Genomic DNA, 25,846 nt, shown 5'->3' with positions numbered 1-25,846 from the left:
CAGCGGCGAAATATGCCCAGTTCTCCAGTTCTTTCGATGCCGACTTTTGCCAGTTGAGAGCGGAGGGTATCCCCGACATGACTTGAATCGATGTCACTTCTCAATAATGGAGAAGTGGCTCTCTTGCACATGATTGCTCCAATTGACATATCAAATCCCCCCATCTAAGAGTCTACAAAGATGACTCGGCATAATTTCTTGACAATCGTGTGCTAAGACTAAACCAGCAACTCCACCGCATCTTCACCAAAAACTTTTCCTTCCGTCAATGAAGGAACAAAAAAATCCATTAGTTATCTTATTTACATAAGTTCTCGAAAAATGTACAAAAAATCAATGAGCATAAATTTCCAATTTGAATGCTCCGAAGTAATTAAAGGTCACGTTAAGGAGGCACAACAGAGACGCATTGAAAACAAGAGAAGACCAAACAGAGATGACCAAGGTCCATTTGAAGTGATTAATTCTTCGTTTTGTACACGCTAGTTGTTTAAGGCCAACCAAAGATGAGAAGACGGTCCTAGGACAATTGTATATCCAAGTTCCAACATGGCATCAGCCAAATACAACAAAAACCAACTCTTTTTAGCTTTTGTCAGCTGCAAGGATCAACATTATCATGTCACAAAACGACCAGATGCTCTCATCTTCCACCACACTATGTTAATTGACTACCTTCCCATATCAGGGAACAAAAAAGATGTATTCTGTGTTGTGTGTGGTCATCTAATTACATCAGTGAAAACGCAGCAGCTCAAACTAATGTCTGGCGACAGGCGCTTCATCCCAACAGAAGCCCTGAGAAGACTGGATGCAAATCTTCTTTGAACCCGCTCTTGAATCAGCGCACAGGATTAGAGAAAAATATGACCGCGAAATAGACAATAAATCCAGCAATAAGAATGCCACCATAAACATAAGTTTGAGAAGACTGCATGGGATATTTGTAGTGAATGTTGCAGCATCTCATTTTCTCACGCTCGCCAGCCAGAACCCGGTCCACGTATCTGCACCAAATATAGGCATAGGATTTAGAAAAATGAAAAACAAGCAGATGCTACTCAGTCTTTCGGATGCAACAGCAAATCAACTATCTTGTTTCACGGAATATTGACTTACTGTAATGTGAACATAGTGCTTTGAACAATGTCCGAACTGTTTAAATGTGCATCTTGTAACCGGTGATCATACAACAACGAGGATAGATCTACAAGCTGTTCTTCAAGGCTCTGTTCATCAAGTGAAGTCAGGGCATTTTGATATCATCAAAACATTGTCTTGAAGCAAAACTATTTTAAGAAGATAGCCACTTACATCCAAGTACTTCTCCAATCTTTCAACTAATTCATGAGGGAAAGGCTCTGGCAAGTTAGTAGTCTTTTTGTAGAACTTCTCCAGCCACAGCTCGGTGCTTGATTTGCTCTTTTTCCCCTTGACTGGTTCACCAAGCGGGGTTTTCAGATATTCCGATGCAAAACCTTGTACAACCTGTACAAAATGAGCCCTTGATGAGCATCGACAACAGTAAATGAATAACAAGATTAAAATGTAGATTAAATCACCTCTGATGTATCACGAATTTTGCGAAGCGCAGCATCCACTCGTGCATATATTGTATTCCTCTGTCAAAAAAATTGAACAGACTCTTAATGACAGTCACTAAGCTAACCTACATCTTCAACCAATCAAGGTCAAGAAACAAATAGATATGCTGGGCCAGATATTCAAGCTGTTTCCAGCATCCATCATCAGGCAAAGAGATAACAGTGAGATTCACTTTATTGTGTTTTGCAGGAAGAGGCCTCACCAATGCAACATCTTTCAGCATTTGACTGACTTTGGAAGTATTAGAGAATGGGCCAAATGGATGGCAACCAGTCGCCCAGAGCCAATTAACAACTGCTCTTTCATGTACATGAGAAACCTTCTCATAAGGTGCCGTAAGCCCACCAACAGCAGATGCAAGCCCTGCTATTATATGGCGCTGAACCTGATAAGGAAGAGCATGCCTTCGCTCTATTTCTGAAACATAACTGTACAGAGGACATATAACTTTTCAGATGGTCAAAATGGTACATACACTCTCAACAAAGACAAAGACGAAGACAAAGCAGGGTGCTCTGAGGGAGATAGAATAAACCCAAACCATTTGCAGACGGGAGCTAATTGTGAAGCAACAAAGAAAAAACGACAAAGCTGAGTATATAGGTTGCAGTGTTCTAAGTAAATAATAGAAAATAATAAGAATAAACTAATAAATAATGTGAAAAATATGAATTTCCACGTGAAGTCAAGTCATCTGAGTTATTGCCTAGTACCATTCCAACGCAACAATTTAACAGTAAAGTTTGATGGAAGCTAACGGAAGGTAAATGTGGCACGGATTGGACTTTTTTTGTGACACGAAAATATATTTGGGATAAATGTGGCATATGTTTACAAGTTTGAGGCTTTTTGTAATATTAACCCCATAAAATAAGGGGTGGTTAGATGGTTGATTGATGGTTGCAAAAGAAATCTAGTAATCAAAATAACAAAGAAATTAAGAGCTTGACTGTGTTCACACCCACGGAAGGAGACAGCAAACACACTAGAGATACCTATACCAAGGAAATAAATGGTAAAGTAGGAACATTAAAGGCACAGAGAGCCAACCAAAGTCATCTTCAGAAATCCTTACTGCTAGAACTCTATGACTTGACACTGAAGGATGCAGTAAAAACAATACTTTGAAACTTGAACCCTGCAAATGACATGCCTCCTTACCTCAGTGGTATCTTTTCATTGGGATGCTGAAGTACTATCACAACATCACGGCTTGTCCACACAAGACTCTCGTCTTCCATCATAAGACTTGCATCCACATCAGCCAGTGATAACACGAAGCTGGGGAGAAGAAATACAAATTGAACTTTAATATCAATTTATTTAATCTTCTTTGCTCAAATGCAGGAGAGCAGAGAAAATCAGCAAGGATGGCAATGATAGTACGGTTCCTAAAAATTTACAAAAATCATGCACTTTGTCATAAAGTATTTATATTTTATAGTTATAGAAGACAGGGAGAAAATGTACATAGCGTATGACCTAAAGATAATACATGGAGAACTGCATTGCAGAGGTATTGCTCTAACAGACAGGAGCTGTCTCTACACCAGTACATAGAAACCAACAAGACTCTTATCTCACATGAATATTGAATGTCTTCAGAGATCCATCAAGGGTTATTAATGAGTAGTCAAAGATAGTTTGACATGTTTAATTTCAAAATAAGCACGTGGCAACCAGAAATTGGAACTAATTTGACATCAAGAAAGCTTCATTCACCAATCTCAAACAGCTCAACAGTTCTTTGGAAATAGTATATTGTCTGCCATCGAGTCTTATGCAGAAGGGACTCGGACTCATAATTTAGGCTTTCAACACAAGATTAGTGGAAGGTATTTTTTTTTTAAATGGTAGATACACCCAAAAAAAAAGTATCCATCAGAAGACCCCAGAGAAGTCAAGCAATGAAGGTTCTTACTTTTGGTTGATTTCAGGATTTGACTTTAGTTAATATGACACCCAAAGCCACCTTTCCCAGAACAGCCCCTTACAAATGCTAAGTGCAGTTCTAAACCAAACAACTACTAATCTATGGGAAGAGAATGAACTAACAATAATCTTTACCAAAAGAAAATTATGCAGGATTACATAAAAACTTCACCCTCCTATATGAGAACAACAAAGTTGTTTCGGCCACTTTGATGTAGGATTTAGCACAGTGCAATAGCATCATTCTTAACAATTATAAATTTTATAGAGAAAAAAAAACAGATGAGATCTAGGAATATGGCATTATAAAATAGCAACAGAACTATGCAACAGAATTCCAACAAAGTGATATTCTCACACAGGAATCACTCTGGTCCCATATGTTCGGTGCAAATCCCCCTCATTCTTTTTCGCCCCCTTTTTCTTGTCCCTTCCAATCTTGGATTCATAAGTGGCCCAAAGAGGCTTATGCTTAAGTATGGAATCACTTGAATCATCTGAATTACTCACCCAATCCTACATAAAGAAAACCAAAGAAACATTACCACACTAGATACTGAAAAGCAAAATCTCCAATGTTATAACATTGAGTGCTCTGAGAAACTGGAAATGTGCAGAATGCTAGCCATTGATCTCATAACACCAGGAGATAATTAAATTGTATAGCGAGTATGTACTAACCTGGCGGAGAAAAAATTTATTTGAAAGAGATGGATCTGCAACTTCCAGTAAACCAGCAGCAAGCACATCAGTGGACCGTTCCATTTCCTGCAGATATCATCTCCAAGTAAATCCATTGGCTCATAGAATGATTAGCAAAATCCCTACAACATTAAGGCCTCTGCTAGCCACAGCACTACACATGGTCTTGGGCACATTGTTTTCATCCCTCACCCTTTTCATAGATTGTGAGTGATCAAAGGATCAATGGGGTGAAAACACATATACATATGAAGAAGGAGCTCTTCAAGAGAAGGTAAGCACAGGCCAAGCAATCTACAATCATTGACTACGGAACTATTCCAAATTGTTGCACCTTTTCAAACCCCGCCCAAAAGAAAAAAATTGGCATGAGTATTTATCAGGTATTGCCTATATATATATATATAGAGAGAGAGAGAGAGAGAGAGAGAGCTCACTTCTTTGAGAATAGCCCCATCAAGATAAGTCTTAGTATGAACATGAAAACGTCCATCCTTTTTTGTTTCTTGCAATGAATGCCCTCGCATTGCTTTAGAGACGGCAATGGCAAGCTTCTCATGGCGATGTAAAGCATGTGAACCCGCAATAATAACTACTTCTTGGCCATCATGAACCATCTTCTTAACCTAGAAGCAGCAGAAAAATAACATAATAAAATTTCCGACTCTAGGGAACATGCAAGGCAAAATAGGGTGCAATAATTAGAGTAACTCTTATTTAGACAAACTGATATAGATGATTGAATCCAACCAATATGCCATGGCTTTAACAAAAAAACAACCATGTTCATGGTTAACAAACAAGAGAACATTGCTACGGCCTATTACAATTAAGTTATGTTGTTAATCGTTTTCTTCAATTGATCAAACGCTAACAAGTTTCCTGAAGCCACATGTCTCACATTTTGAAAGGAGGACCAACCTTATCACCAAGAAATTGATCCAACAGGCTCCATCATTCTATTCTTACACAATCTTAGAAAAGTGAACGAATTTTTGTGAGCTGCTCTACTGGAATTTCTTTTAGTTGACAGATGTTATCCTAATTCATTGAGCCAAAGCTCAAAATTATTCTTTTAGGTGAGCACATTAGCAGATTGTATGTGTTTATGCAAAACCTGTCTTCCTCCTAAAAGCCTGGGATGCCCTATATTCCAGAGGGCAATCAAACCTGTAACCTCCACTGATTAAAATGAGGAAGCAAAATCTTGGATAACTTCCTAAATTAAAAGAGAAGTACAGACAATTGCTCTAAGACAGCTAACAACAAACATAAGCATTATCTAAATTCTGAATAACCATGACACAGAATGAGGTCTCAACATATATAATTTTGAAATTTTCGCTTTACTTCTTGCAAATAATGGAGTCATCTTGTACCGTGAATAAGATTATGACACCAATGGCATAAGTCAAGACACAATCAGCCCGATAATAGTGTTAGAGACGGTACGACAGGATCAACACACAATTGATATTCATCAGAGATAGCATAATTTAGCCCAGAGAGAAGAACAAGAAAAGGCCATTTACCTCAGCCTCGATTTCCGCAATATCTATGCTGTAATTGTGGCCTTTTTCAATAATATTAAACCGATTATGATTCTGAAGAACGATGATTGGTATAAGCAACCTTGTTGTGAGATCAACAGTTTCAAACCTGGATAAACAAAATGCAGAGGAATTTTGTAAAGAAAAAGACGAACAGTAAACCCATAGAAATAATTCTAGGCTTCAAAAGTATGAGTGCATGACAAAGCTCAATCTAATACTAGGTATGTCCGTATTATGCAGATAAAAACTTGGCAATTTGCAAAACCAATTAGGTCTCATGTACCTTATGTCTGGAGCTATAACATGCTCGACTGTTGTTGCTATAAGACTAGCAAGTTGTCCATCAAACACTTCAGGGGAAGCATGGTCATTCACACCACTGAAACCCTTGGGGAACATAATGTTTCGTAAACGTGGCAGAGTTCTGGAGCTGACACTTCCCTCCTCTGTTTCAATCTTTCCATATGTGCAAGGACCAGCTGAGAGGTCAACCACAACAAATCTGAAGTGCAACACAAATTTGACAGACTACACTTGTCAGAACATTCTTGCATTCTAAGCACCTAAACTTCTCATTTTTTGTGGTAACTGACAATTTCTTGACAAAACTGAAGTCAAAGAACTGTAATGTGGAACTTTCCATATCATACCAATCACTTCAAGAAAAAGTGAAACATAGAAACAGAAAAGGCAAACAACCATCCCATCATGTGTTTTCAACATAGTAACTGCTGGACTGGTACCTGCCAGATCCAAGCCAAACTTGAGATGCCCCTCCGCCATTATAGCGGTAGCGGTATATGTAATCTCCTTCCTGTTTCTTCATGTCTTCCTCAGTCAATTGGCCTATTCTCCCAAACATCAAAGTGTCAAGATCAGTTTCCTTATTCCTGGGATCCATTCTGACCTGTAAAAACCAAAAGTAAGCCTATCAATAGAAAGGATGAGAAGGTCACAAGCCAACAGGAGAGAAGTCTAAAATCCAGCCAGACACCCAACCAGAAACTCCTTGAAGGAAAAAAGAAAAACGTCCTAGAAGTTACAGTTTCAAATTAACTTTTCTGGTTGTCCATCAACAACTTAAATTACAACAAAGAAGAAAAGGAAGTGAGAAGAAAATAGAATACACCATCGCTATGTGAACAACAATAAATAATGAATTTGAGACTATACTTTATCAAAGTTAACAATGAATATCGCATTCGGCACAGGTCTATCCATCTCCGAAGCAGAAAATCTACCATCCTCCATATCGAATATGTAGGCATATAACCTCTGAAATACAGGTTCCACAGAAGTTGCTTCCACCTCAAACAAAGGTACCTCTCTCCCAAAATCAGTCTGAATTTTCGGGAAAAAAAAAATTGTTAAGAAGCATAAATACATTCAAACTGTAAAGACAATCAAACACAGCAATCAACACAACTTTGTAGAACTTACCTCTCTTGCTGATCCAGAAGGAACCATGTGCTCTTTCATGGCCTTCTCAAGTGCAATGAGTTCAGGTTGCGCAGCCTATTAAGTAATACATCAATTACAGAAGATGAGTTTATGTTTACTGCCAAATTACATATACAGACAAGGATAGATACCAAATCACCAACAGTTCATGACTAACTCTAGAAGATACCAATGCAGAGAGAATACTACATCTACTGAAAGAGATATTATCGAGCAAAATTGTTATGACTGAAAATAGAAAACAAAAACAAAAATAGAAGATAAGGGAAAACTCCTGAGCAGAAAGATATAAACAAAATCTACAAAGAAATTATTACATGATATGCATTATACACAACGTGATGCTCAATGTCAATGGGCTCTCCTGTCTCCAAACACGAAGGCCTGTGTGATGGAAAGCTAACTCTCAGGAACTCTTCAAACTTGTGAGCGTCCATTTTGTACCTATATCCTCCATCACCGTCAAAACCTATAAGGACTACATTCACTTCCAATGGGACTTGAAACGGCACCTGCATCAAAATCCACCCACAATCAAGCGATACACAAAAATGTTTCCCAGCAAAGTAAAAAATTTCAGTAGACGCATAAACTAGACAAGAGCACTGGCGACACCACTACTTTACATCACATATAGTCTCATTCATTTCTCATATTATAAAGCGATACAGCGACTGGAAAATCTGTTCCTTAATTTCATACTAGTGCCAGGATCCTTAAGCTAATGTCGTCTGTACAAAACATGCAAGAAAATCTTGAGCCAGTGAACCTGAAGCTGGTCACATTTCGATATCGATTCCATGTCTTAATGACAAGCAGCAAAGTGCAATCAGCCAGTTCGCTTATCCTTCAAAATAAGACACCACATGATCATGCCGAATCACAATTTCGCAGTACTTTTACTACGAACGCCCCTAATTCTCGCAGTTGACGATCCCAAATTCTTCCTAAACTCACTGATAAGCCTCCCCAGCAAAGGATCGCCCCCTCCTCCCCCCACAAATCCTCTCTACTTCGCTCCATTCACTCGTATACACGCAATCACTAACGCAACACCAAAACAGCTCACCGGAGGAGCTGAGAGCATTCAAACAGAGAAGCTGAGGAAGAGGGAGAGAGAGGGATCGATTGATCTAGAACCTCGGCCCGAGAGTGAAGCATGCGGCGGACGTCGGACCGGACGCCGTCCCTGACGTCCTGGAAGGCGCCGTGGTGCCACTGCGGATGGCCGGGATCTCGCCGGAAGGGCTGCGGCGCCGGCTCGGATCGAGGCGCGAGCAGACACAGCGCCAGGAGGAGAGGGAACGCCAGGGACCTGGAGCCGAGAGCCATGGAAGGATCGCGGAGGAGTCGCGCCGGGATTCCGTTGACTTCGAAAGTCTGCAGAAAACCCCTCCCGACGAGGAGCGCGGGGCGAGCGCGAAGGTTTTCAGTGACGATGACGACGCGAATTGACGAGCATTTTTCTCGGAGAGCTGGCGCCGCTCTCTGCGCGAGAAGAGGAGAGGAGAGGAAGATCGCCGTATTTACGAAACTGCCCCCGTCGATTTTTATGTGTCCCATGTTCGAAAACGGAACGATTTTTCTAATTAGTACTTGCACTTTCACTATTTAGTGGTAGGACTCCCCTTTTTTCTCTATTTATGCAATCCAACCCCTTACTCGTTCGATTATTGAAGAAATCTCAAATCAAGAGTCAAATCAAACCCAATAATTTCGACCTTTTGTCATCCGGCTCGCCTCGAAGTTCAACGTCAAGCCCGTATTGAATAGAAGTTCCTTATTCATTTACTGAACTGTAAAAAAGGATATGCAAACATCAACAAATCATGATCATAATCTGTTATTATAAATAAGGAACGTTAAAGGAACGTTAAGACATATTATTTGAGTGATAAAAGGTAAATGAAAAGCATGGTAAAATTTGACTTAACGATGGTGATTGCAATATGTCCATCAACTTGAGTCTAAGCAAAGCAAGAGCCACTAATGAGAGTGAGCCGTGAACCTTCCGTTTAATTGATACTTAAAGCATAGAAATTATTAACGAATTACGATTCATTTTTTCTACAGAAATTGGGATTTTTGGCTTGTACGTGGTAACAAGTAAAGAAAAGAAAGGGCAAAAAGACAAACGACAGAAATTCTTTCGCCATGGATCTATGCTTCACCCTAAGTGTTGTTGCAAGTCACATAGACTATGCCCATCTCCACGTTCAATCTATCTAAAACTCGATTTGTTTTCATGCACTATGATTAACATTGTCCGTCGCATCATTAGTGTAACGTACCCATCAAGTATCTTTGCTGACTATCCATTTTCTACCCTATTTCAACCAGGGAAACTTCTCAAACATTTTGACGACATTGAACCCTAAACCCTTCTTTTATCGACCTGCGCCGGCGGAGGGTCGCTCAAGCATGGCATCTCGTCCAAACTCGACTCTTCGCTCAAACCGGCCAACGAAGCCCCTTGTTTGCTAAACGCTTCAAATGGTTGTGGATACAAGATCTTGATGGACTCCTTGAACTTCTCCGGCACTGCCACTTTAGACGACCCCTTGCGGTGTGCCACCCTGGAGTACCTGACCCAGACTCGCCGATCGGCGCACACCGTGCAAGCGAACGGCGGTATGGTACGGGCTCGATCCCGGAAGTGCCACGCGACTGGAGGCCTCTTGATCAGGCACGGCATGGACTTCCCCGAGAGGGTGGAGACTTCTTACTTTTTACACAGGCAATGTCCACAGAAGTGTAAAATCAACGAAGCCGCGAAACAGGAACTAATTTGGATCTTCAACACATCCTCGGGATGTCAGAATAGGATCAGAGATCACCATGACATCCTTTTACGGAAGCAGGTGGCGATCAATTGCCTCTGATACATCCAATCGGTGATGGAAAAAAACATTCGTTTCCATGCACTACATAAACCCAAAGGCAATATGAACATGACATGAAGAGAAATCTAACAAACTATATATGAGTGTTATATATTAGATAGTGCGCGGAAATATAGTTTTTGGTATCGCTGATAAATTTTGGTTAGGGATGTACAAGAGTATATGTGTGTAGTATGTATTTGGTAATGAATGGACAAGGGACAAGGTAGGATACTTGAAGCAACAAAGGTCATGGATGTAGTTTATCTAATTGATGGAGATGGGTAGTAGAAGTGTTGGTGATGGAGGAGTATTTCATGGTACATAAGCTTTCTTAGTTTTACTCTCCCACTTCTTACACGAGTGACTCCTCGCCGATTTATAGGCAAGTTGCTCTGATTAAGTGATGGAAAATTCTCTATTCAAGTCATTTTTCTGTAGCTCTTACTCTTAGCTAGCTCTATCATTGAGCTTTATGAACCGACTTTCAAGACAACTATCTCTGCCAATTGCAGGGATAATTTTGTGGACTTTTCTACACAATTATAGTGGACTATAGATATTTCTTTAACCGCTGCTTGGTTGCTTTCATTCGGCTACTTCTTGATGAAGAAATATGTTTCTAGATTTTGTTGAAAATGGATCACCACTTTCCAACAAGCCAATTCTGAGAGAAAGAATGCAAACTAGTTTTGCGATTCTATATTTGGAGTATCTTAGTTCATGGAAGCTTGATCAATTCATCAATTTGAATACAACTTGAACAAAACTATATCCTTTGAATATGGAAATCCCACATCGCATTTAGAAATCAGAATGGCATAGATCAGTCCCCTCGCTCATATGAGATAATACGCAAATGGTGACGGACGAAGAGATCGAGCTTAGAGGGTGGGATGAATTGCAGGTTTCCCCTTTATGAACAAGGAAACAGAAGGACTAACGGAATAAGAATCTGGTCACAAGACATCACATATAACATCTCCAGATTTATTTATTCATTCATTCTTTGATATAATGGCGATAAGGCCCTGAGAGGCTTTCATCGCATCACCATACAAGCATATGAAGGTAACATAAACGACAGATACCTGTTATGTTCTGAACTGAAGCTTTTCATTCAGTGGTGGCATTGGTTGAGGAATTTCCATCTTGCCCGCACCCTCTGCCGGAATACGAATGACAGCATGTGAAGCTAACATCATACGTTACGCGTTCGCTACAAACAGGGCAGCACAAAGACCCTAGATCTGGAAACTGTGGGACGAAGGCGTGCTTGCAGCCAGATAGTTCTTGAACACCTGGTTCTTTCTTTTTGAAAGCTTCTGCAAGATCCATCCCACCATCCTTCGTGACCTCATACCTCACCCATTCTAGATCACTCACAAGCGTACTAGTCGTGTGGAAGAGGCCAATATGCTGCGTCTGCAGATCACGCCCTTTGGTGAGTATTGAAAACCCGCCTATTTGACAGGCTTCGTAGGCTTCACCCATGTCGCATACTATGGGATCGGCCAATGGGTTGATTTCAGTTGTCACAGCTTCCATCCTAGAAATCAAGCAACTCCTTAAGCGGATGAAGAAGCCCTTCGTGTCCTTGATATGAACCATGCTAAGGCGAGGAATTCCACGGGTGATGTCAGAGTCTAACTCAGTAGCAGCAGCAGCAGTTCCTCTATAAAACAATATGTACTCAGTCTCAATCTGCAGGAACATGATAACGTAGGTGTGAGATTACTAAATCCAATTCAAAGCGCAGGTGCCAATTAGCACATGAAATCACATGCCTAGGTGTGTGAGTACTAATGCAGTGCAAATCTTTCCCATGCAGGACGTCGTGCTTGTTTGTTAGTACAAGTGCAAGGCAAACACACCTCCGGCGCACCCTGCAGAAACTATTATCGACAATTTCGAAAGACGAGTTTGTTTACCGCATCCAATGTCTCATGTGGGACTATCGGTCCTTTGATCACACGCTGAACCCAATTGAATGGGTTCGTCCGAGGATGGGTACTTTCAGTCCTCCGTGAAGGGAAAGGAAACGTCTGCAGTATCCGTAGCATGGGCATGGCATCCGGATTCTCCACCCGACCCAGCGAGTCCAACACCACAACCATGGTTTCTTGCCAGAAACCCCACTCTTTCTTGATATATGTAGGGGCCAACACGTTCATTCTACGCGGGTCTACCTTAACAGCCCATGGCATCTTAAACTTGAATAAGTTTGGCGGTGCTTCTGAATGGTCGGGCCTTGCATCCACAATGGGAATCCAAACAAGCTCGTAGAGTGTCTCCGTCTCGGTTCGAGAGAGCTTAATTTTATCATGGATACTTTTAAGAATTTCGATGTCGTCCGAATAGATTTTTAGGTCTGAAATAATCAGCAATACCCTCTTCCCTCTGAACGACTCAAACTTGACCTGCGAATGTCCAATGAAGAGAAGAAGAAAGTGTATAAGTTTGATACCTCCTAAAATTTAACGAAGATATATATAAAGAATTAGTTAATTTTTTCTCCTCTGGTCTCTGTATGGTTCTCTAGCAGGATATCGTGAAAAAGCGACTACGGAAGCGTTTCAAATAGTAAACCAGCTTTCAGTATAACTAAGGAAAGGTAGCATCCGAGGTCACCATGTCCAAACAATTAGGGGCATCAGTCCCTTCTCAAACAGTCACGAGGCCACATGGAGATTCTCCATTTCCACATGCAGTCTGATAAAGTGACGATGTGTATGAGGATTAAAGGTCGATACCAATGCGAATTTAAAGACATCCTGGAATGGAAGGTAGGATTTTGAGGACACTGGGATAACCTCAAGCTTGTGTACTCTCGTGCAATTAAAAACTAACTAGTGATTGCTCCACATGATTTTGCCTGGTTTATTGCCTTATGTTCAAGATAAAAGAACGACTCTTCACTAAGAATTGATATCCTTGCCAAGACCAAAGGGAAATGCACCCTATTTCTTTTTATACGCTAGTGAATTGTCGCTTCCGACAGCATAGATTTCCTAGAAAATGGATTGAAGAAGGGGCATAAAGAGGGAATCTGCAGAGGGCAAACCCGCTTGTTATCGGGACCAGTAATCGGATCCTGCGAGGAATCCTTCTCATCAAGCAGTGATTTCAGAAAGTCCGCGATGTCCCTGGTTCTTTTGACCTTTTCCACGTACTCCTGATACTCCTCCATCGAGCCTAACATCAATAAAATGGACATTAATTTGTCGAACACAAAAAGAAAATCAACACACTAAATCAAGTATCTGTGGAGGGCTACGTATTTTCTCCTTGCAAGCGTCGACCTCCATGAGAACTGCGCTCTTCCTCTCCGACACGATCGACTCAAGCTTTTCCAGCTCCGATCCAGCAAACCTGAGACTATTTCCATAACTATAAATCACTAGAATAAAAAGTAGAGCTCCATCCCATATCGAACCACGAAAACACGGCGTCAGAGATGAGGTATATAGCTGAGAAAGTGCATATGAACATTTGCATTATTCGAATGTTAGGGTCATGTTTCAAAAGCTAAAGGGCCTTGGTAACAAAGACAGGACAGGAGAAGAAAAGGTGTATTTTCTCTTGGGCATTTCCACGCGTTCATGCAGTATCTGAGATATAAACCAAGAAGTGGGAATCATACTTATCGACATGGATAAGCCGGGCGAAACAGTTCCCGGCGGCCAGAATGGCGATGATAGTCTGGCAGCTCCGAAAGGGTATTGCTAGAAATGCTTTTGCCAATTCAGGCACGTGCTCCTCACGGTGCTGATCCAGCAGCTTGACAAGACCATCCAAGGAAGTGGTCAACTCCAAGAGGTCTCTGACCACCCTGTTGATCGCCTTCTTGTTCTCGTCGGATATTAGATTCTTCTTCAGTGAGCTCAGGCCCTTCAAGAGGCAAGTGGACATTGCATTTATGCCATCGCAAGGAGCTTCGGAGATGTACCAGAAGTTCCCGTAATGCAGAGCGAAGGCTGCGAGGACCACCAGGACTTGGGTGGTCCATCGACAGCTGGATAGCTTTTGGAAGATCACCGGCAAACTGTCTCCTAGATTTTTGCCGCCCAGAGCCTCGCCTGTCATCTGAAGAAGAGAAGAACATTTTTGTTTTGTTTTTTTCCAGAAATTAAATAAATAAAAATTTGAATATATAAAAGCTATTAATAATTCATCATTAATATTACTTTAAAGTTCTCATCTATTGATTTCTTATTTTTTTGGTAAAGTATTGATTTCTTATTAATTTTTATAAGAAATTAAAAAATAATAATAGGATTAACTCTTAGCATGCCTTTGATTTGGTTTTGGAATTGGGTCTTGGAAAAATGCAAAGGTCTTGAACTTTGGGGAAATACATATTGCGTTTAGTGAAAAAAAGCCTCCGTAAAGCAACTTTGGGTTAAATGATATCGGACAAAAATATTTTTGCAAAGGACTTTGGTTGCATTTTTTTCTAAGTTTTTATAAATTAAAAAATAAAATAAAATAATTCGCCAAATCCAATAAAGCCAGATCTGGCCTTGTCGACCGCTCTCATACAAAGAAGATGAACAATAACAACGAACACAAAAATCGGAAAACGAAAAAATTGGTGAGAGTAGTTTTGGAAGAAAAGAGTTATTTAACCCTTAGAAATAGCCTTTTGCGAATTTGTCCAAATCAGCACCGGCGACGCCACATAAGACGGCTAACGTCCACATCTACGCCAGCGATTTCTAGCCAAAATTAGCTGCATGGACTGAGATTAATTGCCAAAAAATTTAGGATCAAATTGGCTAAATTAAAAAGATTTAAAATTGAATTGGTACAATTTCAACATGTTTAAGACTTTTTTTTATCATTTCTTTGGGAGTTAATCAAATCATAAAGGTTTGAATATGCTATGTTGTAAGAAAATAATAGGAACAACAAACCTGGTAGCAAATCCAGCTGATCATATGTGAAATGTTGATCGGAATAATGGTTACCGAGTCACCTTCAGGAGTCTACAATGATGAAATCTCAAGTAGTTAGGAGCAACTTCTACTTCAAATCAATTCTTAGAATCGCACTAGCATCTTGCTTACTTAATCAACCCTGAAAATTTTAATCTAAGTAGTGACCTTTTCTTTTGTAACTATATGGGGTTAAATAGATTTGTTCGGTTCAATTAATTGTACGGATGCACACAATCTTGCATTGGGCCCGACTTTTTTGGGTATTTAGGGGTGTCAACGGTTCGGTTCGGCTCGGTTTTTCGGTTTTCAGCTTTTGGTTTTCGGTTTTCATATTTGTTTTTTTTTTCGTTTTTTGTTTTTTTTTTTCGTTTTTTTATGTCCAACTCAAAATAATCTAAATTAGTCTGGAAGTCTTCCTTCGTTTGGAGAAACTCTTGAATCCTGCAGATAGAAAAAAAACTTAATGAATAGGCACTCGTAAGAATTATCTTGCTCACATACAGCTAAAACAGAGTACCTTTCTTCTGGGAACAAAGTCGATTGTGGGACCTCCAGTGACTTCTACTGCAACAACTCCTGCTAGCTGAAACAGGCATATTTCACTCATAATGATCAATACTCGCAATTGATAGACCATTTTTTATAGTAACCACTAGAATTGATCAGCTAAAATATAACATTATTCAACCGCTAAACAACCAAGAAAAATACCAGTTGAACTAGACAGAGGAGATTTCCTATAAGCAACTGAGAACTAAATTCCCAGAGGACTAAAAATAAGATAGATAAAGATTTGCTCCTAAAGCATCTGAAAATAGAGAATTTGTGGGTTATGCCAATTAAGGGCTTCACTACGTGCATGCATATAAGTTTTGAAGATGTTGCATGCTGGAGGGCAAAAAACATCAAAGTTACATGGCAATAAGTTTTGAAGATGTTGCAAGCTTGTTATATCAACAATGATTTTGTCCGCCTATTTGGGGAGCCAACTATGTAAGACAGAAGAACCAATCCTTTACAGAGTCTTTTCACCTGGTATAGATCTGCATGTGTAATCCTCGGACATTTGGACTTCACCTCCTCTGTATCCAACAGAAAAGCAAATGTAAATATAATGACTGAAGTTATACCTCAACTCCATTAGTAAAAAACTCTACTCATCAAACCTATGACCTTATCCATGACGGGTTCCTAAACTTGTATAAGTGAAACTATCAGAAACATAACATATCTACAGGTTGACTCATGTAAAACATATGCAACAGTCTTAGGATTTCCTCGGTCGACTATCATGCAGACAAAACAGCCGTGAGTGTAAATCTATCTGGCATAGGCCCACTCACCAGCATATCCAAAAACAAATCAACGGCTTTCTTTGGACTACCCAACTGAGTACATCTCGTCATCATCAAAGTCCAAGCAACCACATTCCTCTCGGGCATTTTCTCAAACACCTTACGAGCTGAAACCAAATCAGCACTACCCTTTGCAAACATGTCAATCAATGCACACCCAACACACACATCAGAATCAAGATAGCCGCTATTGATAATAAACCCGAAAACCGTATCACCAATCGATGCATTCTCTGACCGAGCAAGCCCAAGCAACCACCACGAAACATTTATCATTAGGGAAAAACCCATCCTCGAGCATATGAACGAACGTATCCACCGCTTCAAACTCCAAGTGATCATGGAACTCCAAGAAACCAATCCCTCTTATCGCCCATGTCCCCAAAAACCCTCTCCGCCTCAGCCCGAGAGGAGGAAGCGTAGGCACGCAAGCATGGGATTAAATTAAATGACGGCGAGCAATGAAGACGGGATTAGAGACTTGCCTGCGCAGGACATGCTCGGGCACGTGGTCACTACAAATTCTTCTCAGTCGCCGTCGCCATCGCCGTCGCAGTCGCCGTCATCATCGCCGTCGCCGTCGCCGTCGCCGTCGCCGTCGCAGTCGCAATCGCAATTGCCGTCGTCGACCAAGATGAGTCACGAGAGGAGAGGAGGAGACGGGAGTCGGGACAGATAAAAACGGTTTGGGATTTTATCGGTTTTCGGTTCGGTTCGGTTCGGTTAACCAATAAAAATCAAATTAATAAAAAAATATTAGTTTTTAGTGAGAACTTAACCGAAAATTGAACAGAACCTTCGGTTCGATTTTCCGTTCGGTTTTTAACACCCTAGGTATTAAGGAACGATGGACCAATTCAAGTCGTTTATTAGAGGCAACCCCAAACGTAAAATGGGGTAATATCAAACCGCGGGAGCTTTGTAACCAAACCAACTTGGCACGCAGCCCCCGGCCGGATCCCCATGAAGCCCACGCAGTAACCATCCCGTTCACGGTTCAGGGAAATGAAGGCAGCTGGTTACAAGTTTGGTAGCAAGTTAAATTCGATTTTAAGAAATGCTATCGTTCCTACTCAATACCTCTATGGTGCCACCATCCTTATCGACAAGCGCAGCGGCACCAACGAGGATGTTGTTGATGATTTTGAGGAGATCATTCGCATTGCAGTCTTCTCCATCAGTGGAATCGTGAGATAGCTTTCCCATGACCGACTCTATGAACCAATCGTTCTCGATGAAGTCAATTACATCGAAAAAACTGCCGCCGCTGCCACCACCGCGAGAAGAGTTGGACAACGCCGGTACCTCCATGTCTCTTCGACAGCGAAAGGAAGAAAATGGGAGATCAAGTAATGTTAATGAACAGGAAGAAGAAGAGAAGAATGATGATGATAATGGAGGTGCGATGTGTGTTTACTCTTGCGTCAGTCTCTCTTTATAGCGCAAACTGTGAAGTGGCGGAGTAACATTGATTGGTACACATCTTGGTGGAAAAACATAGTGGGTCCAGCTCAATAAGCCCGTTTGCCGATGCTTTCATAAAAATTAAACTTATTGCACTTTTATCAATTCAGTCTTAAATATTTCAATTTTGCTAACTGAATCCTAAATATTTTCAAATTTTGCCAATTAAGTTCATCTAGTTAATTTTAGTTGGAAATCACTAACATAAACAGTTTTTATAATTTTTAAATTTTTTATAATTTGTGCTTCTTTTTCTTTCCATTTTTCTTCCAAGCTTGGCAAGGGCCAACTGACCCTCCTCACGCTTGGTAGAAAAAAAAAAAAAGACACAAAAAAAAAAAAAGTTATAAAAAATTATTCATATCAACACCGACCGTTCTTCGTGGCATTACCGGTATCCATGTCAATAATTTTTCATTAAAATTAGGTAAATTGACTTAACCGATAAAATATGAAGATGTTTAAGACTCAATTGACAAAATTAAAAAGTTTAGCAATGAATTTGCAATGTAATAGATTTATGACTTTCTGGATAATTTTCTCCGTTCGGTAATAAAAAGGTATTTTAATTATTTTTTTGTCGATCTTACTCTATTTCTATTTTAACTCTCACTTTCAAACTTTTTGCTCTACCTTATTGCAGGGCGTGGGAGTCAAAACCCACTCTTGAAACTAAATCGTTCCCACCCTAACCCCTTAAGAAGATGGAGATTTAAACCCCTAAAAAAGATATTTTAATTAAAAAGACACATTACAAATCACCCTGATTGCCAATACATTCTGGATTTCAAGATTGAAAATATTCAATAGAAATTATTAAATCCACAGTCAAATTTGATAGATTAAAAAAAAATCAAAGTCAAAAAGTTAAAAACTGAATCCCCGGGGAACCCAAATTCATCTTTATGCTCTCTAATCTAAAATATTTTGAGTGAATTGAGCTTGTCGTTAACTCTTTGAGATGTTGATCAACAATGTCGAAAATCTTTTGTGCAGAGATGCTACTTTTGAGGGTGTTTTCATGGACAAATTTTGCAAATGAAAGAATATCCAATGTTTTCCCCGAATAATATTAAGTTATGTCAGAAAGTCATATGAGGTTAGGGCTTCAATACTATTGTGTGTTGCCCATCGCTTTTGATTTTGCATATTGAATTTTTCTTTTAGTCATTTATTTACCTGAGTTTATTAGTTATCACCGCATGATATTCCTTCATGATTATCTCCCCATATCTTTAATTTGATATCCTCTAAAAGAAAAAAAATAATAATCCCGCATATCATAGACCCCATGATGAGAGCATTACAAGATTCATCATAAATCAAGCAATAAAATGGAAATTACAACCACAATCAAATGACTCAAATACTTTCGATGTTTTGTAACTTTTTTTATTACACCCAACAACCACATAATATTTAGCCCCACAATTCCTTATGAAACAATCTTTCTATCTTATAAGTGTGTTCACAAATCTTACCTACAAGATATATTGGCGTAAACACCACAAGTTCCTCTTAAATTGATTTAGAGTGTAGATCACAAAAAAGCCTTTCTCTTCATGAAAAATAGCCACTTCTTATACAGTGAGGAATCGGGTCCAAAATAAAAAATAAAATAAAAAATTTACTCAAATTAGGAAAACTTGCTTGAAACTTGCTTGAATCAAGTTTCCTTTTCAGGCTAAAACTCGAAAAATATTTCCAACAATCTCCACTTTGGCTTGATTTAGTTAAGTCACAATTGGAATATGAATTTCACTGCTACTCTCTCACAAGTTCTCATGGGCTCAATAGCCACAAATATCTTCCAACGGAGGACCTCATTAAGACACCAATTCTCCCTGCACTTTTAACCATTCTACAAAAGTTTTTCACCACAACCTCATCAACCATAGACAAAGCAAAATCAACGCTGCACTCATATCTTTTGAGGGATCGTATGTACCACTTTTCCAATTCAACGGATATGGTATTCCTTGACTCTACAAGCTCCACCTCATTATCATTTGTGTCGATTATCACGCTAGTACTCACTACCTTAGGAGTTTCCGATTACAACTCCACCTTAAGCTAAGTATTGTTCAAATTAGTATAAACATTACTAATAACTCTCCTAGCCAGAAATATTTGAAACTTGTCAAATGTGGAAATCTAATTGTGAGCATCACAACCTATGACCTCACTCACCTTTTGTATTAGCCTAGGAATATATACTTTTTTGCTATCCCATCAAACTTACCATCACTAGTTGGAATATAAAATGGATAACCAAGTATTTTAAGAATGGAATAATCTACAATATTACTTAATGATGCACTTCTTCGACAGTCCGACATCTAACAGCAGTCAATCCCATTGAGTTTACCATCACTAGCTTAAATATAACACGAACAACTAAATATTTTAATAATAGAATAATCGGCAATGTTTCTTGACTACGTACTTCTTCGAAAGTCCAACATCTAATAGCAATCAATAGAAATCTATTCACAAAATAGCTTGCCATAGGAAATGCATCCGTGAAAAACTTCCTAACCATAGTGGCAATAGTGAGCATTTTATGAGATAATAATTGAGAAATTTTATGATTTTCAATATGTGTGGCACTTTTTTTGGGCCATCAAAACACATAATTGTTAATTTCTACTTTTTTTTTTAATTGGACAAAATGATCTTTTTAATAAGGGGACCTGTGACGTCACTACAAACACCATTATGAATATGATGAGTCACAGCCAATAATGAGCAGAGCACGTTGAGGCCAAGCACCCCTAATTGTGCCGTATTATGGCACAACAACCATCACAACTATTCTTAGTCTCTCATCAATGCTAGTGAAAGTGATAGTAAATAAACAATTATGACTAGATACTTGATTACCAAAGAAAAAAGAGGACATGTCCATTCACACATCAACAGTAACAAAACTAGCCATATCGACTTAGTGAAGTTTGCACATGTAAAGAAGTTAATAGTATATGTGTGCCACTACCATTCAACACTAGTTAGGAAAAATAGTCTTCTTATTGCAAGATACGTTTGGTTTTTTAGATTACATTTAGTCGTATGGTTTCTCAATGGAATAAACTGAAGAATGATGGAATATGATTGGAAGAAAAAAGAATGGAATTTGTTGTATTTTATTATTAATGCGATGTGATTCAATAATATTCAATGTGGATGTATAAGATTCCGAATGGTATTGGGTAAATCACATTTCGAGAGGAGTGGATTTGAAGTTAAAATTGACATGAGAAAACTTTAGAGAACTCAAGTGATTGATCTCCCAAGAACGCTGGTTGCTCGAGAACAACAACCATTATGCATTGAAGATCATCTACAACTTCTCATTCTCCTTCTCCTTCTCCCTCTCCCTCTCCCTCCGCAATATGGACAAAGATTCATCCCAGGCAAAATTCCTTCGGGTGATTAGATCCTATGAACGGGAAAATCAAATTGTGAGTCCACACATACTGAAAGAGACTTAAATCCAATTGGTAGTTGGCAATCTGGTGGGATGACGGTGACTAGCTGACTCGACTCTATAAGACCTTTAAGAGGTTAGTTCGCAATGTCGGTGCACCTTATATTGATCATTAAATTCCAAAAATAACAAATAAAGTATACACATTAATGCCGATTGCGCCACATAGGATAACTGGCATTCACATCAGGAATTGCCAAATTTGGCTAGGAGGACTACTTGGGTAATTCATCAAAAGTGTTAGAATTAAATTGACACAATTGAAAGGTTTAGAATTGAATTAGTCGTCATATAATAAGTTTAGAATTCAATTGGACAATTATCCTAATTTGATTGTAATATCTAAATTTAGTAAATGCTATATAAATATTAATGATGTTATAAAATAAGCTATACATCAAATCAATAAATATCTGTTTGCTTTTTTAAAGGTAATTTTTTTTCCCACCAAAAAATTTAACGTAATATCGAAATTTACAAAATTATGAAAAAAAAAACTATAGATAAACTTATGTGTCAACATTTCGTATACCGTGAAAATTTTGAGAATTTTAGCTAATTATAAAAGTCATAGCGCGTTCCTTGCAACATTAATATAAAATAAAAAAATTTGTTGAGATACTCTTATAAATATTATTGATGTGCTAATATAGAAAAGTCATGTGAATTTGGCTTTAGATTAAATGGAAGTACTACGCACCTCAAGATGGCTTATTGATCCTATTTTAATTAGTGCTTCACTAATCTTTTAATAACGTTTAAACTGGAAATGATATTTTAAATTTTGATGAAAAGTAAAAGGGCGCCCTTATTAATTGCGGTGACTATAGACCAAAAAAGAGTTAGGTGACTATTATGGATCCGATGACCCTTCGAGTCTCAATCATTAATGTCCTATTCAAATATGTGAATCACCCGTATTTTCTATTAGTCAAGGCATCATAAATAATATGTAACCACTCTCCGTATGACTTCAAGGATTGTCACATTCCCGTCTTTATTTTTTTTCTTTTTATCATTATGATCTCCTTTTCTTTTAAGTTAGGTGACAACATACCCAAAAAGAATTAGGTGACTATTATTGATCCGGGGACCCTTCGAGTCTTGGTCATGACTCTCCTACACCTATTCAAATACATAAATTGCCCGTTTTTCTTATTAGTCAAGGCACCATAAATAATATGTTGCTACTCATTTCCCCTTTTTCTTTTTAATCAAGGCACCATAAATAATATGTCGCTACTCTCTCTATGACTTCAAAGATTATCACCTTTCCTGTCTTTATGATGAATATGTCAGGACCCCTCTTATGATTTTTCAGTCGGGATAAATTGTTAATTCCTGCCTTCTTAAAACGGACAAAGTGATACTTTCAATAAGGGGACCGATGACATCGTTGCGAACATCATTGTGAATGCGACGTCATTCGTCATCATTCATTCCTAGTCTCTCCCGTTTATCACGCGTGAACAAACGGACAAAAAGAGAGATCTGTTTCAACTTGTGATTCCCGCTGTGTTTTTGGGCTCATAATAGCGATAAAGGTCCGTCTCAGGGCCACACGATCATGCTAAACATGTCTCTCCTGATGCTAGTGAAGGTGATATAGTCCGTGTAACTCCAGTGAGATAACAACTACGACTTGATACTTCATTGCCAGAGAAGAAGAGGACATGTCCGTGCACACACCAACCGCGACAAAACTAGCTGTATTGGCTTAATGATGATTGCGCATTTAAAAAAGTTTATAGTTTATGCATGCCACTACCAAATCTAGTCAGGAAGAATACTCTTCCGGTTGCGGCAACTCATGCTTTTATATTACGTTTGGTTGCGAGGATTCTTAATTTGATAAATTTAAAAAAAAAATGAAAGAATAGGATCGGAAGAAGAAAGAATGGAAGCTGTCATACTTTATTATTTAGTTGGCAGTTAGCAATCTAGCATGATCTTAGTGATTCGCCGGCCCAACTGTAAAGACCTTTAAGAGGCTAGTTCACATTATATTGATCATAAATTTTAGAAAGAAAAAAAATATCCACATCAATGCCAATTGTGCCATGTGGAAACGGCCGGCGTTTACATCGGTGACCGGACAAAATTGACCAAAATGATTACATTGGCAAATCGCCAAAAGGTTTACATCTGAATTGACATAGTTGAAAAGTTTAGGCTTGACTTGATCGCCATACTAGAAATTGGAATTTTTTGGACAATTATCCCAATTCAATTGTAATATCTAAATTTAGTGAATACTATATAATTATTAATCCTGTTGTAAAATAAGCTATACATGAATACAATGGATATATGTTTGTTCTTTTTAAAAGGTAATTATTTCTTATTTTCCTGCCAAAAATTTGATGTATTATCTAAATTTACAAAATTATAAAAGAACTATACACGAACTTATGCATCAATATTTTGTTTACCATGAAAGTCTCGGGCATTTAAGCTAATTGTAAAAGTCATAACACGTCTCTCATAACATTAATGGAAAAAGTAGCCATTGGCTACTCAATGGTCGAGAAATTAAATAAAGTGGGGACGCTTAATTTCAAGTACAAGATTCGGTTCCCATTTATAAAAGAGGTAGAGCAAAAATTTAATAATGAGATGAGAATTACACTAGAAAGGATAAAAGAATTGGTATGGTGATTATCCGACAAAAAAAGGTTAGGTGACTACAAACCAAAACGAAATTAGGTGACTATTATTGATCCAACGACCTTCTATGAGAGAGAGTGCTTGAGTGATTGATTGATTGATTGATTGATTGAAGGCTGGATGAGAAAAATATGTGGAGTTAAAAGCACCTTGTCCTTTCCTATGTCAAGTAAATGAGACGATGTTGATTTCTCAAGCATCGCTATAATATACCAAGTGTTTGCACATGAATCACCTATTTTCTAGAGATTCAAAAAAAAAAAAAAAAAAAACACCCATCTTTTAATTGATGCATAATTCATATGTATTACGAAGTTTTTTTTTTTTTAACCATAGTTTTATTCATATCATGAGTCATGACCATCACACAAGTCTAGTTGGAGTCAAGCCACCATAAATATGGCTTAATCTCCTAATAAACCCCAAATTTTAGGTATAACCTCAATTATGTCCCAAACTTTTTGTCTAAAGAAAAACTTCAAAATTTAGGTTCAGTCTTTATTTTGGCCCGAACTTTTTCTTATCTAATCAAAAAAAGTCCAAACTATAGGTTCAATCCCAAATCTATCCCGAATTTTTATTTGTCTAAATAAAATTACCAACTTTAACTATAATCCCAAATCTGTTTTGAATTTTTTTATCTAAAAAAAAACACCAACTTTCAATTTAATCTCAAATCTGCCTCCATTAGCCCTCCATCTAAAAATCACCATTAGTTGTTTAATGTGGTATTTCCACATCGGTGACAAATCCATGTCAGTAAGATGACGTGGAAAATTATCTCTAAAATGAAATCATTCTTTGATAAGAAAATGAGAGAAATTAGGGATGACTAACGACAATTTTTGGACAAAAGGCTAACAGGGGGAGATTTGCACTAGCCTTAATATTCATGATAGATTTGGGATTAAGCCTAATATTGGGAATTTTTTTTAGATAAAGAAAATTCAGAGTAGATTTGGATTGGATTAAAAGTTAGTGGTTTTGTTTTTAGATTAAAATAAAAAATGTTTATGGTAGATCTGAGATTGAACTTAAAGTTTGGGATTTTTAGGGACTTAGGCTCTATAAATAATATGTTGCTACTCTCTTTATTACTCTAAAGATTATCACCTTCCAATCTTTTTATTTATTTCTTTTTATTATTATGAATCTTCTTCTTTTATTCTTTTTGTTTGGTATCTGGGGTTTTAGAAAACTCACCCCCATAGTTTGTGGAGTTAAAAGAGAAGGATAATCATTGGGAGAAATTACAAAAAAAAAAAAAACGAAAAGACCGGGATTAATTAAGAATTGAGCAAGCTTTGGAGGGAACAATCGAGGCCATTTCACTCCGACCGAGGATGCACGATTCATGAAAAGCTCCATATCTTGCTCGTTGGTAACATTGAGGTCACTATTGGTAGTTTCTTTTTTTCTTTTTTCTTTTTTGGTATGACTGTTATTTAGGTGCATGTGGGGTGAATGTACATGTGTGTGATGGAGCTAAATCGATTAGTCTTTATATTTTCTTTCACTATAATTTGGTTGAACTGGGCTAGATCTCGACTTCCGATATTGCTTAGGAAGCTTGTCTAACGAATTTTATTGTAAACACAGTAGGCACAAACAAAAAAAGTTTCTCCAAAAGTATCCTTCATCGACCACCACCATAGAAAGTTATGACTAATACGCATCAAAGGCAATGAAAGCAGCTTGTCATTCCTCTCTATCGAGTATTGATGCTTTTAAAATGGAATAATTACCAAAAGGTTCTACATCTTTCAATTTTGTCAATTGAATCATAAATATTTGATAA

General features: G+C 38.3%; 2 protein-coding genes across 5 annotated transcripts; both read right to left on the bottom strand.

Annotated features, from left to right (window-relative positions):
- Window positions 1–423: 423 nt before the first annotated feature.
- LOC104415238 lies at window positions 424–8,789 on the bottom strand. The gene is made up of 16 exons (XM_010026497.3): window positions 8,394–8,789; window positions 7,571–7,765; window positions 7,233–7,307; window positions 6,966–7,133; window positions 6,536–6,699; window positions 6,076–6,294; window positions 5,772–5,898; window positions 4,677–4,865; window positions 4,219–4,305; window positions 3,896–4,053; window positions 2,767–2,886; window positions 1,808–2,033; window positions 1,563–1,622; window positions 1,315–1,488; window positions 1,120–1,229; window positions 424–1,007 (listed from the first exon to the last, which is right to left on the bottom strand). The coding sequence occupies exons 1-16, from the start codon at window positions 8,583–8,585 to the stop codon at window positions 842–844; spliced, it is 2,430 nt and encodes an 809-aa protein (XP_010024799.2). The 5' UTR covers window positions 8,586–8,789; the 3' UTR covers window positions 424–841.
- Window positions 8,790–11,104: 2,315 nt separating this feature from the next.
- Window positions 11,105–17,805, bottom strand: LOC120286698 (protein SIEVE ELEMENT OCCLUSION B-like). Of its 4 annotated transcripts, XM_039299113.1 has the most exons (9): window positions 16,916–17,106; window positions 16,108–16,157; window positions 15,593–15,658; window positions 15,052–15,123; window positions 13,779–14,221; window positions 13,413–13,513; window positions 13,200–13,330; window positions 12,067–12,555; window positions 11,105–11,839 (listed from the first exon to the last, which is right to left on the bottom strand). In XM_039299113.1, the coding sequence occupies exons 1-9, from the start codon at window positions 16,926–16,928 to the stop codon at window positions 11,252–11,254; spliced, it is 1,953 nt and encodes a 650-aa protein (XP_039155047.1). In that variant the 5' UTR covers window positions 16,929–17,106; the 3' UTR covers window positions 11,105–11,251. The 4 variants fall into 4 exon arrangements, with proteins under 4 accessions (XP_039155047.1, XP_039155048.1, XP_039155046.1 ...); XM_039299114.1 differs by lacking the exon at window positions 16,916–17,106 and having other exon boundaries at window positions 15,052–15,516; window positions 16,108–16,159; XM_039299112.1 differs by lacking the exons at window positions 15,593–15,658; window positions 16,108–16,157; window positions 16,916–17,106 and adding an exon at window positions 17,511–17,805 and having other exon boundaries at window positions 13,413–13,507.
- Between the last annotated feature and the right edge of the window lie 8,041 nt (window positions 17,806–25,846).

This window comes from Eucalyptus grandis, chromosome 8, assembly GCF_016545825.1.
Source record: "Eucalyptus grandis isolate ANBG69807.140 chromosome 8, ASM1654582v1, whole genome shotgun sequence".
Lineage (NCBI taxonomy): Eukaryota > Viridiplantae > Streptophyta > Magnoliopsida > Myrtales > Myrtaceae > Eucalyptus > Eucalyptus grandis.
Note: the sequence above shows the minus strand (reverse complement) of the source record. Positions and strands in the feature narration are given on the sequence as shown.

What these genes read in the sequence shown, in the direction of transcription:
- LOC104415238 (XM_010026497.3), bottom strand. Translation starts at nt 8,585, where the DNA reads ATGGCTCTCGGCTCCAGGTCCCTGGCGTTCCCTCTCCTCCTGGCGCTG. An exon ending in GTTATAGCTCCAGACATAAG is followed by an intron (nt 5,899 to 6,075) that starts GTACATGAGACC and finishes TTGTTTATCCAG; the next exon opens with GTTTGAAACTGTTGATCTCA. An exon ending in GATTGGAGAAGTACTTGGAT is followed by an intron (nt 1,230 to 1,314) that starts GTAAGTGGCTAT and finishes CTTGATGAACAG; the next exon opens with AGCCTTGAAGAACAGCTTGT.
- LOC120286698 (XM_039299111.1), bottom strand. Translation starts at nt 17,741, where the DNA reads ATGGAGGTACCGGCGTTGTCCAACTCTTCTCGCGGTGGTGGCAGCGGC. An exon ending in CGGCTTATCCATGTCGATAA is followed by an intron (nt 13,514 to 13,778) that starts GTATGATTCCCA and finishes TTATGGAAATAG; the next exon opens with TCTCAGGTTTGCTGGATCGG. An exon ending in CTGGTCCCGATAACAAGCGG is followed by an intron (nt 12,556 to 13,199) that starts GTTTGCCCTCTG and finishes GGACATTCGCAG; the next exon opens with GTCAAGTTTGAGTCGTTCAG.